Source organism: Ursus maritimus, unplaced genomic scaffold (genome assembly GCF_017311325.1).
Source record: "Ursus maritimus isolate PB19 unplaced genomic scaffold, ASM1731132v1 scaffold_25, whole genome shotgun sequence".
Classification (NCBI taxonomy): domain Eukaryota; kingdom Metazoa; phylum Chordata; class Mammalia; order Carnivora; family Ursidae; genus Ursus; species Ursus maritimus.
This window is the reverse complement of record NW_024425008.1, coordinates 35,428,263-35,441,489: the sequence shown is the minus strand read 5'-3', so window position 1 is coordinate 35,441,489 and position 13,227 is coordinate 35,428,263. Positions and strand designations below refer to the sequence as shown.

At 39.6% G+C, this 13,227-nt stretch overlaps 1 protein-coding gene across 1 annotated transcript in view; it reads right to left on the bottom strand.

Annotated features, from left to right (window-relative positions):
- Nucleotides 1-11,655, bottom strand: part of KCNH5 (potassium voltage-gated channel subfamily H member 5) — a 282,791-nt gene extending 271,136 nt beyond the window's left edge. Inside the window, exon 1 of the mRNA XM_008701136.1 lies at nt 11,583-11,655. Within this exon, the coding sequence (XP_008699358.1) occupies nt 11,583-11,655 (73 nt within the window). The remainder of the gene's footprint in view (nt 1-11,582) is intronic.
- Between the last annotated feature and the right edge of the window lie 1,572 nt (nt 11,656-13,227).

Genomic DNA, 13,227 nt, shown 5'->3' with positions numbered 1-13,227 from the left:
TGATTCCTATTTAAAGTCATATAATCAACAATTATTAGAGCAATGCTAGATATTGTCAAGAATGTAGATAAGGACCGTGCTAGGTAGTTTTCTTCAAAAAACAGACAATTCTATTAAAAAAAAATCAGGTGTTCCCTAGCAGATTTCCCTGCACTCTGGAAACTTATAAATTTAAATCATGGAGTCTATACTATTTTTTAACCGTGTCTCCTGGGTGAGTGATATCTATAGATATATTTAAGCTTCATAGAACAGTAACAGCAGAACAAACCCTGAAGCACATATAGCACATGCTATTTGGGTTAAATAAAATGCTGGCACAGATGGCTAAACAAGAGCATAAGTAACTTATATGTCATACCCACATCCACAATATTGATTTCTGGTAGATGCATTGCTCACTTCCACTATGCAATAGCAGACTATAAGGCTGGTATCCTTCCTGTTGTTACAAATACACCTTTACCTTACAGCTCTATAGCGAGGTAGCGTGCGTGTGCGTGTGTGTGTGTGTGTGTGTAGATACACACACTTTGTACCTTCCACAATGAGACTAATTATTATATAATAATATTGGCAACATTAAGCAGACCATCACTGTGGGAGTTTGAAATATGCAAAAAATATCTGTTAATTTATTCAAACTTGTTCAGCTGTCATCAAAGATAAAAATATGCTTCCACTTTTCATCTCCTTCAAAATCAAAGGTACATTTTTAAGTTTCTGTGTTTCTTTGATGGCATTAACTTCAACGTTTTTCCAACAAGCCAAAGTGGTTTAGAATGCGTGAGATTCTTTCACATACATTTCCGAAATTCTAATGATAGGAATAATAGCAATTTTGCTATAGAATATATTTCTCCACACACAAAAAGAGAATGTTCAACAATTCAAAATTTCTAATTTTAATAGTTGGTATTTTGTTCATGAGACGATGGGCTTCTATAAAGTATACTGGCCAGAATTATTAGAAGCAAAACGTAACTGCAGTAATGACCTATAAGACTCATAGTCTCGGAATACAATAGAAAACCTTCACCCTGATACAGATAATGACAAACTTTTACTGAATTTTATTACAATAAAATTTTTAAAAATACCTGAAGCCATAAGACATGCACTAGTTACATAATCTTGGACAAAGGCTAAATCAGTCAAAATGTGTTTATCAGGGGGAAAAAGTATTACATATTTAATGTTTAAGCATTTTTCAATCCTGCAAATAAACAAACCTTGTTTTTGCAAACGATCTGCGTCTGTTCTGAAAGGTCTATATATTTTCTTTGAAGTTAACCTTTAAAGGCAATCAACACTAATGGCTAGAAAACTAATGAAGAGTTCCAATTAAGAGATGAGACTAACTTGCACACCTGGTAGAAATGCAGAAACAAGGCTTTTCTGAATGCATTTACAATCTAATTAATTTTCTAAAGCATTGTTCTATTTTTTTTTCTACTATCTATGCAGTAGGAGCTAATTGTGCAAGGGAAAGATGCAGATCACAAATTCGATTCCTTTCTCTCCTTCAGTCAGATTTCACAGGGTCGGTTACAGAGAGGCTGACATTTCTGCCTTCTTTGGCCTCTGCAAGCCACCAGTTACTGAGCTAAAGAGAGCTGATGTTTCTTTGGCTCTCAATAGTAGTTATTTGTTGGAGGGAGGAGTGGTGTTTGTTTGGGGTTTTGTTTTTTTTCTCCAAATAAGTAAGCCCTTGGTTAAAAGAGTCCAAATGCTTTAAGCTCTAACTCATCAGTTCATGTCTTAAAATGTCAGTGACTTAGTTCTTTGCTTTCTTCAAGTTGAAAAAAAGAAAGAGAGAAAGAAAGAAAGAAAAAAGGAAATCTCCCCTACCTTACCTTATCTAGAGAAAATAGGAAAAGATGAGTATTAAGCTCTTACTATAATGAGGCCCAGTGCAAGACCCGTTACATTGATGGCTTTGCTGAGTCTTTCCACTGACTTGCAAGGTAGTACTTAAAATCCTAGAGAGGCTTAGTGTTTCACCATGGGTAAAGCTAGAGCCAAGACGGGAGGCTGTGTCATCAAGATGGAAATGCCTTGGCTCTGTGGAGAGCTCTGTTCTCTGAGCCTTAGAAATGCCCCCCAGAGTCCCGGAAAGATTGCGGGTTACTTTGACTGTGGTGGCTCTAGGAGAGAGAAAGACTGCTTTAGAAATGAATAAGGAGAATGTATCACACCTTTCATTCCTCACACAGAGATAAGATAGTCTGTTTCTGAGCCCAGTAAGTGAAGCAACTCTTTTCTTTCCACCTATAATTCTTTCTTTGGTCCATCGTATTTACATATATTGGCTGCATATGATGTCAGTTGACGACACGTTTCATGCCCTGACATGAAATCACCATAGCCAACCAGCATGAATTTACTTACTCTGCACACAGCACTTACAGGGGGTACAAAAGAAGTACATGGGAAAATTCTTACCTCCAAGGATTGATCATCTGGTTAGGAAGCAAGACCAATATTATACTGAGTGTGAAGGCAAAGAAGACCCTCAGATTTCAGACTAAAGACTAAAACTTTTAATTTGGTTTTATTTGAGCACAGCTGACACACAACATGGCATCAGTTTCAGGGGTGCAACCTAGTGATTTAAGCTCTCTGTGAGTTATGATGTGCCCACCACAAGTATGGTGTCCCCACGTAACACTGTTACAATGCCATTGACTATATTCCTTATGCTGTAACTTTTATTCCCATGACTTATTCATTCTAGAGGTAGAAGCCCGTATCTTCCACTCCCCTTTACCCATTCTGCCCATCCTTCCATCCCCTTCCCTCTGGCAACCATCAGTTTGTTCTCTATTAATTTATAGGTCTGATCCTGCTAAAAGACTAAAATATTAAAGACACCCTTGACAGAGATGGAGAAACAGCAAAGTGAGTAAGACTCTTTGAAGCCAAAATTAATGATAATTCAATTCTGGCCACAACTGAGGTTTACATTACTTGTGAGAAATACAAGAAGAGAGATTCTGTAGGCCATTGGAAACACAGAATTGGGACACAGAGAGGATACAGTTTAAATTATGACAGAGGACAAGCTTGAAAAGCAGGGTGAAGATGTGTAAGAAAGATGGTTGAAGTGTGAGCCTAGAGGACCACTTATTCTTCAGGAGAGGGGAGAGGAGGAGAAAGGAAGGACGGGGAGAGGAGGAGAAAGGAAGGACAGGGCAAGGAAGGGAGGAGAAAGGAAATAGGAAAGGAATAGGAAGGGACCAGAAAGAGAAACCAGGAAAAAGGGCCAGAGAAAGTGCAAAGTCATCAAAGCCAAAAGAAACAAGTGTGGGGAGAGGGTAGTGGAACATAGTCTCGAATCCTGCAAAGTCAGAAAAACATGAACAAATAAAAGGCCTTTGGATTCACAAGAACACTCATTCGTAATCTTCTAGGACATTTTGACATTATGGTACAGACAGAAATCATTTGAAAGAGGTGCAAAAGGAAATGGTGACCAAGAATTAAAGACATCAACTACAGATGGTGCATTCAAAGATTTAAAACATCTAAATGGTAGCAATAACTAAAAGCACAGATACCGACATAGTATTTGTTATATGCCAGGCACTGTTCTCACCGTTTTGTCTATATTACCTCATTTAATCCTCACTCCAACACCATAAGCTGGGTACTCTTACTACTTGTATTTTACAGAGGAAAACACTGTAAGTCACAGAGCTCGTAAGCATTGGAGCCAAGACTCGCACGCAAGCCTGCAGAACCGTGGCTCCTAACCAATGTGCACATTGCCCCTCACAGAAAAAATAAAGGGGGGGCAATATTTTTATCATTGTGTTTATTATGCACCCCCAATGCTTATGTCAGCGCCTAGCACGTGGGAGGCACTCAATACATTTTTGTTTCACTAATGAATTATTAACTAAAAGAGTATGAGGGTCAAGCAAAAGGATGGGAGCTGTTTTGGGGGGATTTTATTCTGGGACCATTTTAACCCTTGTTGAAGAATTTTTTTATTCTCTCAATGCTATAAATATATGAAAATAAACTTCTTGTGCTTTAACTTGCCCCAAATAAAAAAAATATGTCAGCAGACAGAAAAGGCTTACAGAAAAGATCAGGATAAAGATTAACTTCTCCCCTCAATCCAAGTAAGTTGTTTGATTTTCAGTCAAACTCGGCTATCTAAGGCTCGCCCTGCCATCTCTAAAAAGGCAAAATCCATTTTCTCTCGTCTGTGGGGTACTGTCTAGAACCGTTGGTCCTCGGGGCAAAACTCACTCAGAAGATACTTGAACTGGTAAGGATCGATTCCCAAGGATAAAACTTGCCGTCTCCTAACTGTGAAATTATTTTTTTTTTTATTTAACTAGAATCTACAAATCTCTACACACTTTTCTTATACAAAACAGTCTAGCTTTTAAACCCTTAAAAAGTAGAACAAAAGCAGTAGGAAATATTTTCGCTGTACATCAAGTTAGAGTAGGAGATGAGCGTGAGATCGCGTCTACGTGCACCTCTCATGTTCTCATGAGCCCCATGTGATTTGCCCCATACGATGCAACTTCCGCTTTCGGCTATACCCATTGACTAAATATTTTAAACTATGTAGTCACTTATACAAGCTTACTTAATAGATTTAATCAGCATCGTTTTGGAAAAAATCAATTATGGACTTGTTCGATTTAGGAGACAAAGTCAAGAAGCAACCGGTACTACGTGCTACGTGCCCTTCACAGTGGAAGATATAAAAGTATGTGTCAGGTATGACCCATACCATTAAGGAGCGTATTTCGGAGAGCAGCATGTCCATGACTTTCTAATTATACGTCATTGCCTCTAGGAACTGCTATAAATAGGCACCTAAGCTCAGATCTCAAGTCCCATACCTTTCGAAATCAATAGGACGTCGTACTTAATATTTATATTTTTCTAATGGGACCGGACCCTGAGAAACAAAGGAATCTATTTCAGTAAAATTTCAAATAACTTTTCAACCACTCTTCCTTTCTATTTAATTCTAATTCTCTAATTAATTTTTCTTCTTTTCCATGGGAAAACTTAATGTATCACAAAATTACTATCTAAAATATATACAAATAACTCTTTATTAGTAATAGTACCACATGCAACCAAAAATTAAAATAATGTCTAAAATACACACTGATTTTTGTGACAATATTATCACTTCTACGATTCAATCAAATATTCCAAGGCTAAGCATTTCCAATATTAACTTCTATATTTTACAGAATGAGAATATTTACATGATTCTTTAGTCATTCTTAGTGATGAGAAGGAGTCATGCCATGTACATTAGTAAGCTAGAGTATTTGGTGAAACATAATGAGGATTTTTTCCAGCATTATTGAGGTATAGACAAAAAAAATTGTATGTATTTAACGTTTACCACTTGCTGGTTTCATAAATGTATACATGGTGAGGTGATTACCACAGTCAAGTTAATTAACATATTCATCACCTCACATAGTTACTTTTTCTTTTTCCTTTGTGTGTGTGTGTGACCAGAACATAAGATGGGATTTTTAAAAATTCTACTCTGTTACTGGTAAAGAACAATGCTTCATAAATGTCTGTTTCTTAGAGCACCTCAAACTACTGCCTTCGACTTCAATTTCCACAATAATAATTGCTACTGGTTTTGGATTGTGACTTGTTATTCATGTTTACTTGATTTCACAACATATCTCTTTTATTCATAAAAGTGCTGTATGGAATATTTTAATTTTTCCAATTAAAACTAATTTTGTTTGGGACATTTTGAAGCATCTCCCAATATTTGGTATCTAACCTTACCAAAAAGAAAAAGAAATTCCTGAGACCAAGATTCAGACTTGCTGACTGGCAAGAAACAAAACCTCTTAAAGTAATATTACCTCCAACCATATTCTGGGTAAAGTTAAATAAGTTTGGAGAACTTCAGAAAATATTTGATCTAACTCTGTATTTTATTTTAAAAGTTTAGTAACATCAAAATACTAGAATCATACAATATCCCAGGAAAATAACGATAAATCTCTGAACTATCTTTCAGTAACATCAAAGCACTGTCAGGAACTGTTTCTACTTCACTGATTTAATATGAATTATATCAAGACATGTAGTAGAGGAAAAATTATGTTGAAAGAGAAAATATACATGGACTTTATTTATATGGCACTTCATATCTCATATATATCACCACCACACCAAAAGGATTTACTACAATAAAGTTTTGTTCGTCCGCTAAAGTAAATATTATACTGGTTTAAGATGTATTTAAATACATTCCTTCACATAAACTGTTTTTATTAATAGCCAATTTACTTAGTCACGAAATTTGATTGCCATCAACTAAAATATGACTGTGATAATTAAAAGAAATGAATACGTTTTTTCATTTCACTTCCCTATACGTCTTGTATTTTAGATATCTTCTTCCAAGAGTAACGACTAACTACATTGGTTTTAACCTCCAATCAAACTCGAGGGAAAAATCAGGAAAACAGAAAAGGAAGACACGCACCGCCTGGTTCACCTGTGCCAGAACCTATAGTGACCTCTTGTGGTAAATACTATTTACAGAGCTTTGGAGACCAATACCTTTTCCCGGGCTAGACACTGGAGAACAGAGAAGCATTGTTCCTCTGTGCCAGCAAACAGCCGTCACTCGCAATGGGAGTAAAAGACAAATACTAACTAAACTAAAGGATTTCTTGTTGGAAGTCTACTCAGTCGCTGTCAATGAAAATATTGCTTTCTTCTATTAAAAAATACAGTGTCTTACCTGGTTCTTTCAGTAGGGCAGTTAAAGAATGGCTGGGGACATGGAGTTCTTACACACCCCTACTTCTGGAATCAAGCAAAAGATAGACAAAGAGGGCAATTTCTACCGAAGACAAGAGTGAACTGGGATAAACAGCATTGCTACTCATTACATAACACGGTGTGGGCTCTAGAGCCAGAGACAATCCGCTGATTTATTTATGAATATAATTCAGGGAGTGGTCAGTATAATTTCCACCTCTATGATGTATTAAAAGTAAAAGTGATACATTATAAAACCTGGGTTAATCAATGCTTCAGACACTATGTGGTGCTGTCACTATTTCCCGAATAGCGGTTTAGATGTTAAAGAAAATCTCTCAAGAAAAAATATCATGAACATTATACAAAAAAAAAAAAAAAAAATCATGTTTTCACCATTTTTTACATTGGATACTTCTAAAAAGGTACAATAACTTTTTTTGTTTTATTTTTAAATCATTAGTTCTCTATTCTCCTATAGGTGCTCTTTTAAGATCTCAGTTTTTACAAATATTAATTATAGCAAAAAAATAATCTTGGATTTTCCTGTAAAAGGAGATTGAGTCAAGAAAGTGCTTGTACAACATAAAATATCTCAAGCCATAATGGAAAATCAAGTATATTGAACGTGTTCTCTTGCAGGATAAGTGGTTGATAAAATACTACCTTTTCTGTTTTCTTCTTTCCTGAGCCCCTTTTTTTTCCTCTAAAGAGAAAAACATTTCTAGTTTTTCATAATGTTTAAAATATTAGACAACAATAATCAAATTCTAATGAAAAGATATTAAATATGGTATGTGTAATATTTCAAAATGGCAACCTAGTTCACTGTCACAGACACTAATCATTTCTGCCTATTTGTTAAGGAATCAAAGACAACATACAAAGAAAACATGCTGCCCAAGGACATAGGTTGAAGGCCTTGGAAATGTTTTCTTTGGTTTGGTTTGGTTTGAATCTAAAATTTTACCTGTAACTCTTAAATACTCTTGCTTTCTTTCAGCTATTTACCCTCTACCCACAGGTTTACTGCTCCCTACAGCCCAATGTACACTGATGAATAGCTCACATAAATAATTAAAATTTAAATAACGGAAGATAGCCTAGTAATGTGCCAGCCTTGGGTTCAGTCAGTAAGCACTTTGGGCTGAGGCCTTCTATGAGACATTTCACAGATGTAATGAACGAGTTCCCAAACTTTCCGTTCCTAGCAACTCATTTTGAACCTCCCGGCCAAAAATGTATCTAAAATGTATCTTGCTATACAAAAATGTATCTTGCTATAACACTTACACTTTTGACCTTTATAACTTCTTAGACGATATCCCTAGAATCACGTGTTAAGAATTATTGTAATTCTTGTTATTTATCTAAAACTGATCTTATCTTTTATCTTAAAACTAAAAAGAGGAATTCCCTACTTGTACTATTTTTGGATTTGGCCATAAAGTATGCTTGTATCCACCCTACTCAATGGCCCTCATTATTTTATTTTATAGCCTTTGAATTACTAGTAACAATTTGAAATGCTTCCCCATAACAGACTGAGTCAACCAAATAAGGAGAATGAAAACCCGATCTCGAGAGGTGTAAAGGAACAGCAAACAGGAGCTCGTGCCACGGTAGGACACAGAATACAGCACTGTCTGTCTGGGAAATTGCAACTGAAGAGCTAGGAACTTTATTACGAAGTGCTCCAATTCAAAAGCTACATCAAAATAGACCACACTTCATGCTCCTTTGTTCCCTGTCATCAAGAAGCTCTCTGATGGCTCTCTAATTGGCTGAGATGTCTCATTGGCTGAGATTTCAGTTCATTCGTGATATCCATGGACAAATACATGCCTGATGTTTTTTCTCTGTGTCCAACACTCTTCCAAATCTGATATCCCCCCCCCAACTTTTCTGTATCTCTCTTTCTGCATTTCTGTTACTTTCCACATCTCTCTTTTGCTCTTTGTGTGTGTGAAAGAGAGAGAGAGAGACAGTTTTTTCCAGTACCTCCATCTTTGTATCTGGGTGAATGGCTGTCTGTTTATCTCCGCACACCTCTCTGTATAAATTTCTATTTCATCTGACACTCATTAAAAGATCTGATCTTTTCATAAGAAGAAAATGATGTTGTATCAGAAAGAGAAGCATTTCATGGGGTAAAGGTAAAGAGGCAACCCCAGCCTAGCTTTCTTCAATTTCTTTCTTTTCCACTAAAGCTCTGCCAACACTTCACTTTCAATGTGGTTAAGTTAGTGAATAATGAAATCTTCAATGTGACAAACCTCATCCATCTGTGAGAATCCTGAAGGGAATTTTCTCCGTTAGTCTCAATTAAATAATTTCTCAGAATGAATCTTTCTCTTTCTCTGCCAAATCATATAGAAATGGCAACAACTGTGAGACCCTCCCACATGGATGTGCAAACCAATTTAATACTGTAATTCTCAATTTCTGGGGTTCTTCCGTAAAAGTAGTACTAAGACTTTCTAGTTTCTACTATCTACACATGCGCGTATACTCAGCTCACATGTCCAACATATTTCAAACAGAGCTCAGAGGTTTTGAATAGTGGTTTTAAAAGTTAGCCATAAGCAATGAGAAGTGATATTTTAAATGTCAAAACAGATCAATTTTCATGTGCACTTGGTGTTGTTATCCATGGAAAGAAACATTAAACCAATGAAGTGATTATATAAGCGAGGTGTTGAAAAGATAAAACATTCATTAATTTGGATGGTAAACGTAAAATAGAAGCAGCAGAAGGAGGTATTTCTAAACCACATTAAGGTAAAGTCTTAATTTCTTGTACATCTGCAATAAGATATATTCTAAAAACTGGCTCATAGTTCCAATCTGTAGAAGTTTCAACCAAAGATGCTATAATTAGTCAACTTCAGTCAAGGAATTCTCATCTTCTTTCTGGTTATTGTGCAGAGGAACAGAGAATCTGTGTGCTTTATTTTTTAAGGCCTGCTCTGAAAAGTCCTCTCATAGACCAAACTGCATGGAGGTGAAATAACCCAAGAGGATAAGAAAGCTCAAATAAAATGTATGTGTCTTAAATAGTTGATCCTAATAATCTTTAAATTTCCCAAATGGGTTGTTTTAATAGTAACATCCCCTTGTACTCTAGATCTTTGCTTAATATACATAAAAGTAATGTACAAACATACAAATTGCCTACCATTATGAATTTGTATTTTGTATTATCATAAAAAAATCAAAAACATATTTGAAATCACACTGGAATGGCTAAAAATAGTATCGATTTTTTTAAATTAGACTGAAACTATTACCTACTTTTTCAACCAAAAAGTCTGCTCGAGACTTGTATAATATCAGGTGTTGACCAAAGTGGAAGAAAAAAAGTCACAAGCTTTGAATTAAAACCAAATATCATGGCAGAGATTTATGAAAAATACCTTGGGACACTTAAATATAGATAGTCCCAAAATCAGGGGAAATATTTGCAAGCCTAGTTTTAGAAGAGATCCTAATCGAAGAATTAGTATAATCTAGTCAACCAATTCAGGGAAAACATAATTGTATTTATTTTTTTAGTGTGACCCTCTCTTACCCACTAGGCAGAGAGCTTCCTGAGAACAGAAGTGTCTTCACCATTTCTTTTATCCAAAGGACCCCAGACAGTGTTTGTTGTATACGGCACCCAAATAAATATTGTTTCAATGAATGAGTAAACCATGAATTACAGAACTGCATCAGAGTATTTCCATTGCTCTACTATAATCAATATGCAGAAACATCTTTCTCGTAAGTCTCCAAACAAGAGATCTCAAAATAAAAAATAACCTCTGAAGGAAAAAACTTTAAAGGATACTTTACATATCTTGCTTATAAAATTGGAAATTATATAAAAGAATTAAAAAGACATAAAAGATGAAGATTTCAGTAACATGTGAAGTTTAGAAAGTCTTAAGATGTAAACTATATAACGATCCCAATTCAGAATATCTTGGAGGAAATGAATTTGTAAATGCATGGCATTTTAAAGACACTTTAAGGCAAGAAAACCTTAAAATCAGTAGCAAAGTAGAATGGCATTTCTAGAAATTCTTTCTCCAGTTACTTTAAAAGCACAGTAGCTATTGCTTCCCTTTTACATTTCTCCTGTTTACGTCAAATCAAATATATCATATAGATTAATATAGACCAATGCACAATGAAAAAAATTAAAGAAACTTTAAACATGAACTTAACCACAGTAATTGCCTTTCCATTTTTCAAGTACTGACTCTATTAGGTTCAACTCCAACTACTCTCCCCAGCACAAGGTTCCTTTCAGCAGTGTTCGTTGGGCCCAAAAGCCATTCCAGAGACTTAAATCTTATTAAGTAGCCACTTTCACAGCCATTCCCAACTTGAGGGGAAACCCTTCCACTAAGATTAACTCTAAGAATTTGATCAGTCCCTGAAGTGGACTTAGGGAAAAAATGTGGGGAAAGGATGAATAAGAAATACATCCCCCATCGAAACAAAAACTCAACTTTATTCTCCAGATGAACCTATACCCTACCAGTTCTCTCTTCCCTTCCTCCCCTTCTGGGCTCTGGACAGGTGGGAGGGAGGTGAGTATGTCTTGGAGAGGGGATGCAACTAACTTTCCTTCACCACCTTATTCTGCTCCCCACCCCAAATCAGGTCTGACTAGTAACTGAAGCCACCAGGTAGGGCTGTCTGCATCCCCCTCCCCCTTAGGAGAGGGATGGGATGGGATGGGGAGGATGGGGGGCGCGCGTGGGCAGGATGGAGGTGGGGGTGTTCTGAACTGCAACTCTTCTTACCGCTGGAGCGCCTGACGATGTTCTCCAAAAATGTGTTCTGCGGTGCCACCAGCCCTCTCTTGCCCCCCGGCATCCTGGGTCTGGAGAGCAGCGGCCAGGATCCGCGGCGGGGGAGGGGGGGATGCAGGAAGAGAAGGTGGAGGAAGAGGAGGAAAAGGTGGAGAAGATTGAGCCGAAAGAAGAGGGGGCGCGGCGGCGGCGACGGGGTCCCCTGACTGTGTCTCCAGCCCGACCCGGATGAGCAGCTCTGGGGAGGAGGACCAGGCAGTTCATGGTAGTAGCGCTCCCCCGGCCGCCGCTGCCCAGACTGTGGCGGTGCCGCACACGGGGCTAGGGAACTGCAGGCTCCGCGGGGCACAGTGCGCCTGCGCCGCCCCCGCTGTCGCTGTCCCGCCGGTGCTGATGCTGAAGCTGCTGCTGAGGCTGCTGCCGCGGCGGCGGTTGTCTGGGCGCGGACTCAGCATTTCTCCCGCTGCCCCGCGCGCCGGGGCCGGGGAGCGGGAAGTGTCAACTCAAGCCCTAGCTCCCAGTCCCTCTCAGTCCAGATCCGAACCCCTTTACTGAGCCTTCCTCTCCTCCTGCCCTTGCCCACCCCTCCCGCGCAGCTGGATCACGGCTGCCCAGCTGAGCCCAACTTCTGCCGGGCTGTGCGCCCGGTGGCCGCTCCTCTCTCCCCGGAGATCCAGACAAACGTTCGCTGTCCAATGGGTCCACGGAGCGGGAGAGGAAGTGAGAAGCGAGCAGGATGCCAGAGACAGAAATGGGCAGTCGGAGGGCTTACATCTCAGCTTCTCCCGCCGGGGTCCGGAGCCCCGGCTGCTCCCGAAGACGCGACTGTCAGGGCGAAGGTGTTGAGCAGCTCCCGCTCCAGCTGAGGCTGAGCGCCGAGCAGGGACTGACTGGGAGGCGCGCGGGGACGCAGAGCAGCCACCTGACGCTGCTACCGCCCCCCTCCGGGCTTTGGCGCCCGAAGCTCAACAGAAGAGCTGTCAGCACCCGCCCTGCCCCACTCCCAGGAGCCGGGGCCAGTTAGGGTCTGCGCGCTGAGAGCGCACGGGAATGGCCCCTGCGCCTCAGGCTGGAGCAGGCGCGCGGAGAAGCCTCCCCAGGGCTGCGGCGCGCGGGAGGCGGGCGGCGAGCCCCGCTACCCCGGTTAAGTTGCGGGAAAGGTTGCACTTAACGCAAGGAGTAGAGGAAGAAGGTGAATAATTCACACCAGAGAGAGGGAGTGCAGCGGGCAGCATTTGCGGTGGAAAAACTGTAAAGGTGGAGGGAACGAAGCAGCAGGGGGTGGGGGAGGGGGGAGGCGGGCAGGAATCTTCTCTAAGAATCCTCCATCCGCTTACAACCGAGGACAGAAGTGGAACCGTTAGAATACAGAGTCCAAAAGCCGGAGACTACCCGGAGAAGGAGAAACAGCATAAATGCGAATGTAGCGCGGAGGGATGGAAGGAAAACGGGGAGCTCACGCGGAGGCACCTTATTTTATCTAAGGCAGTGGTTCTCAAAGTGGTCCCGGACTGGCAGCATCTCCTAAGAACTTGTTAGAAATGCAAAATATCGGGCTCTACCCCAAAGCTGCTAGGAACACTTGGGGCGAGGGCCAATAATCTGTTTTAACAAGCCCTCTAGGTAAATAGGCTGC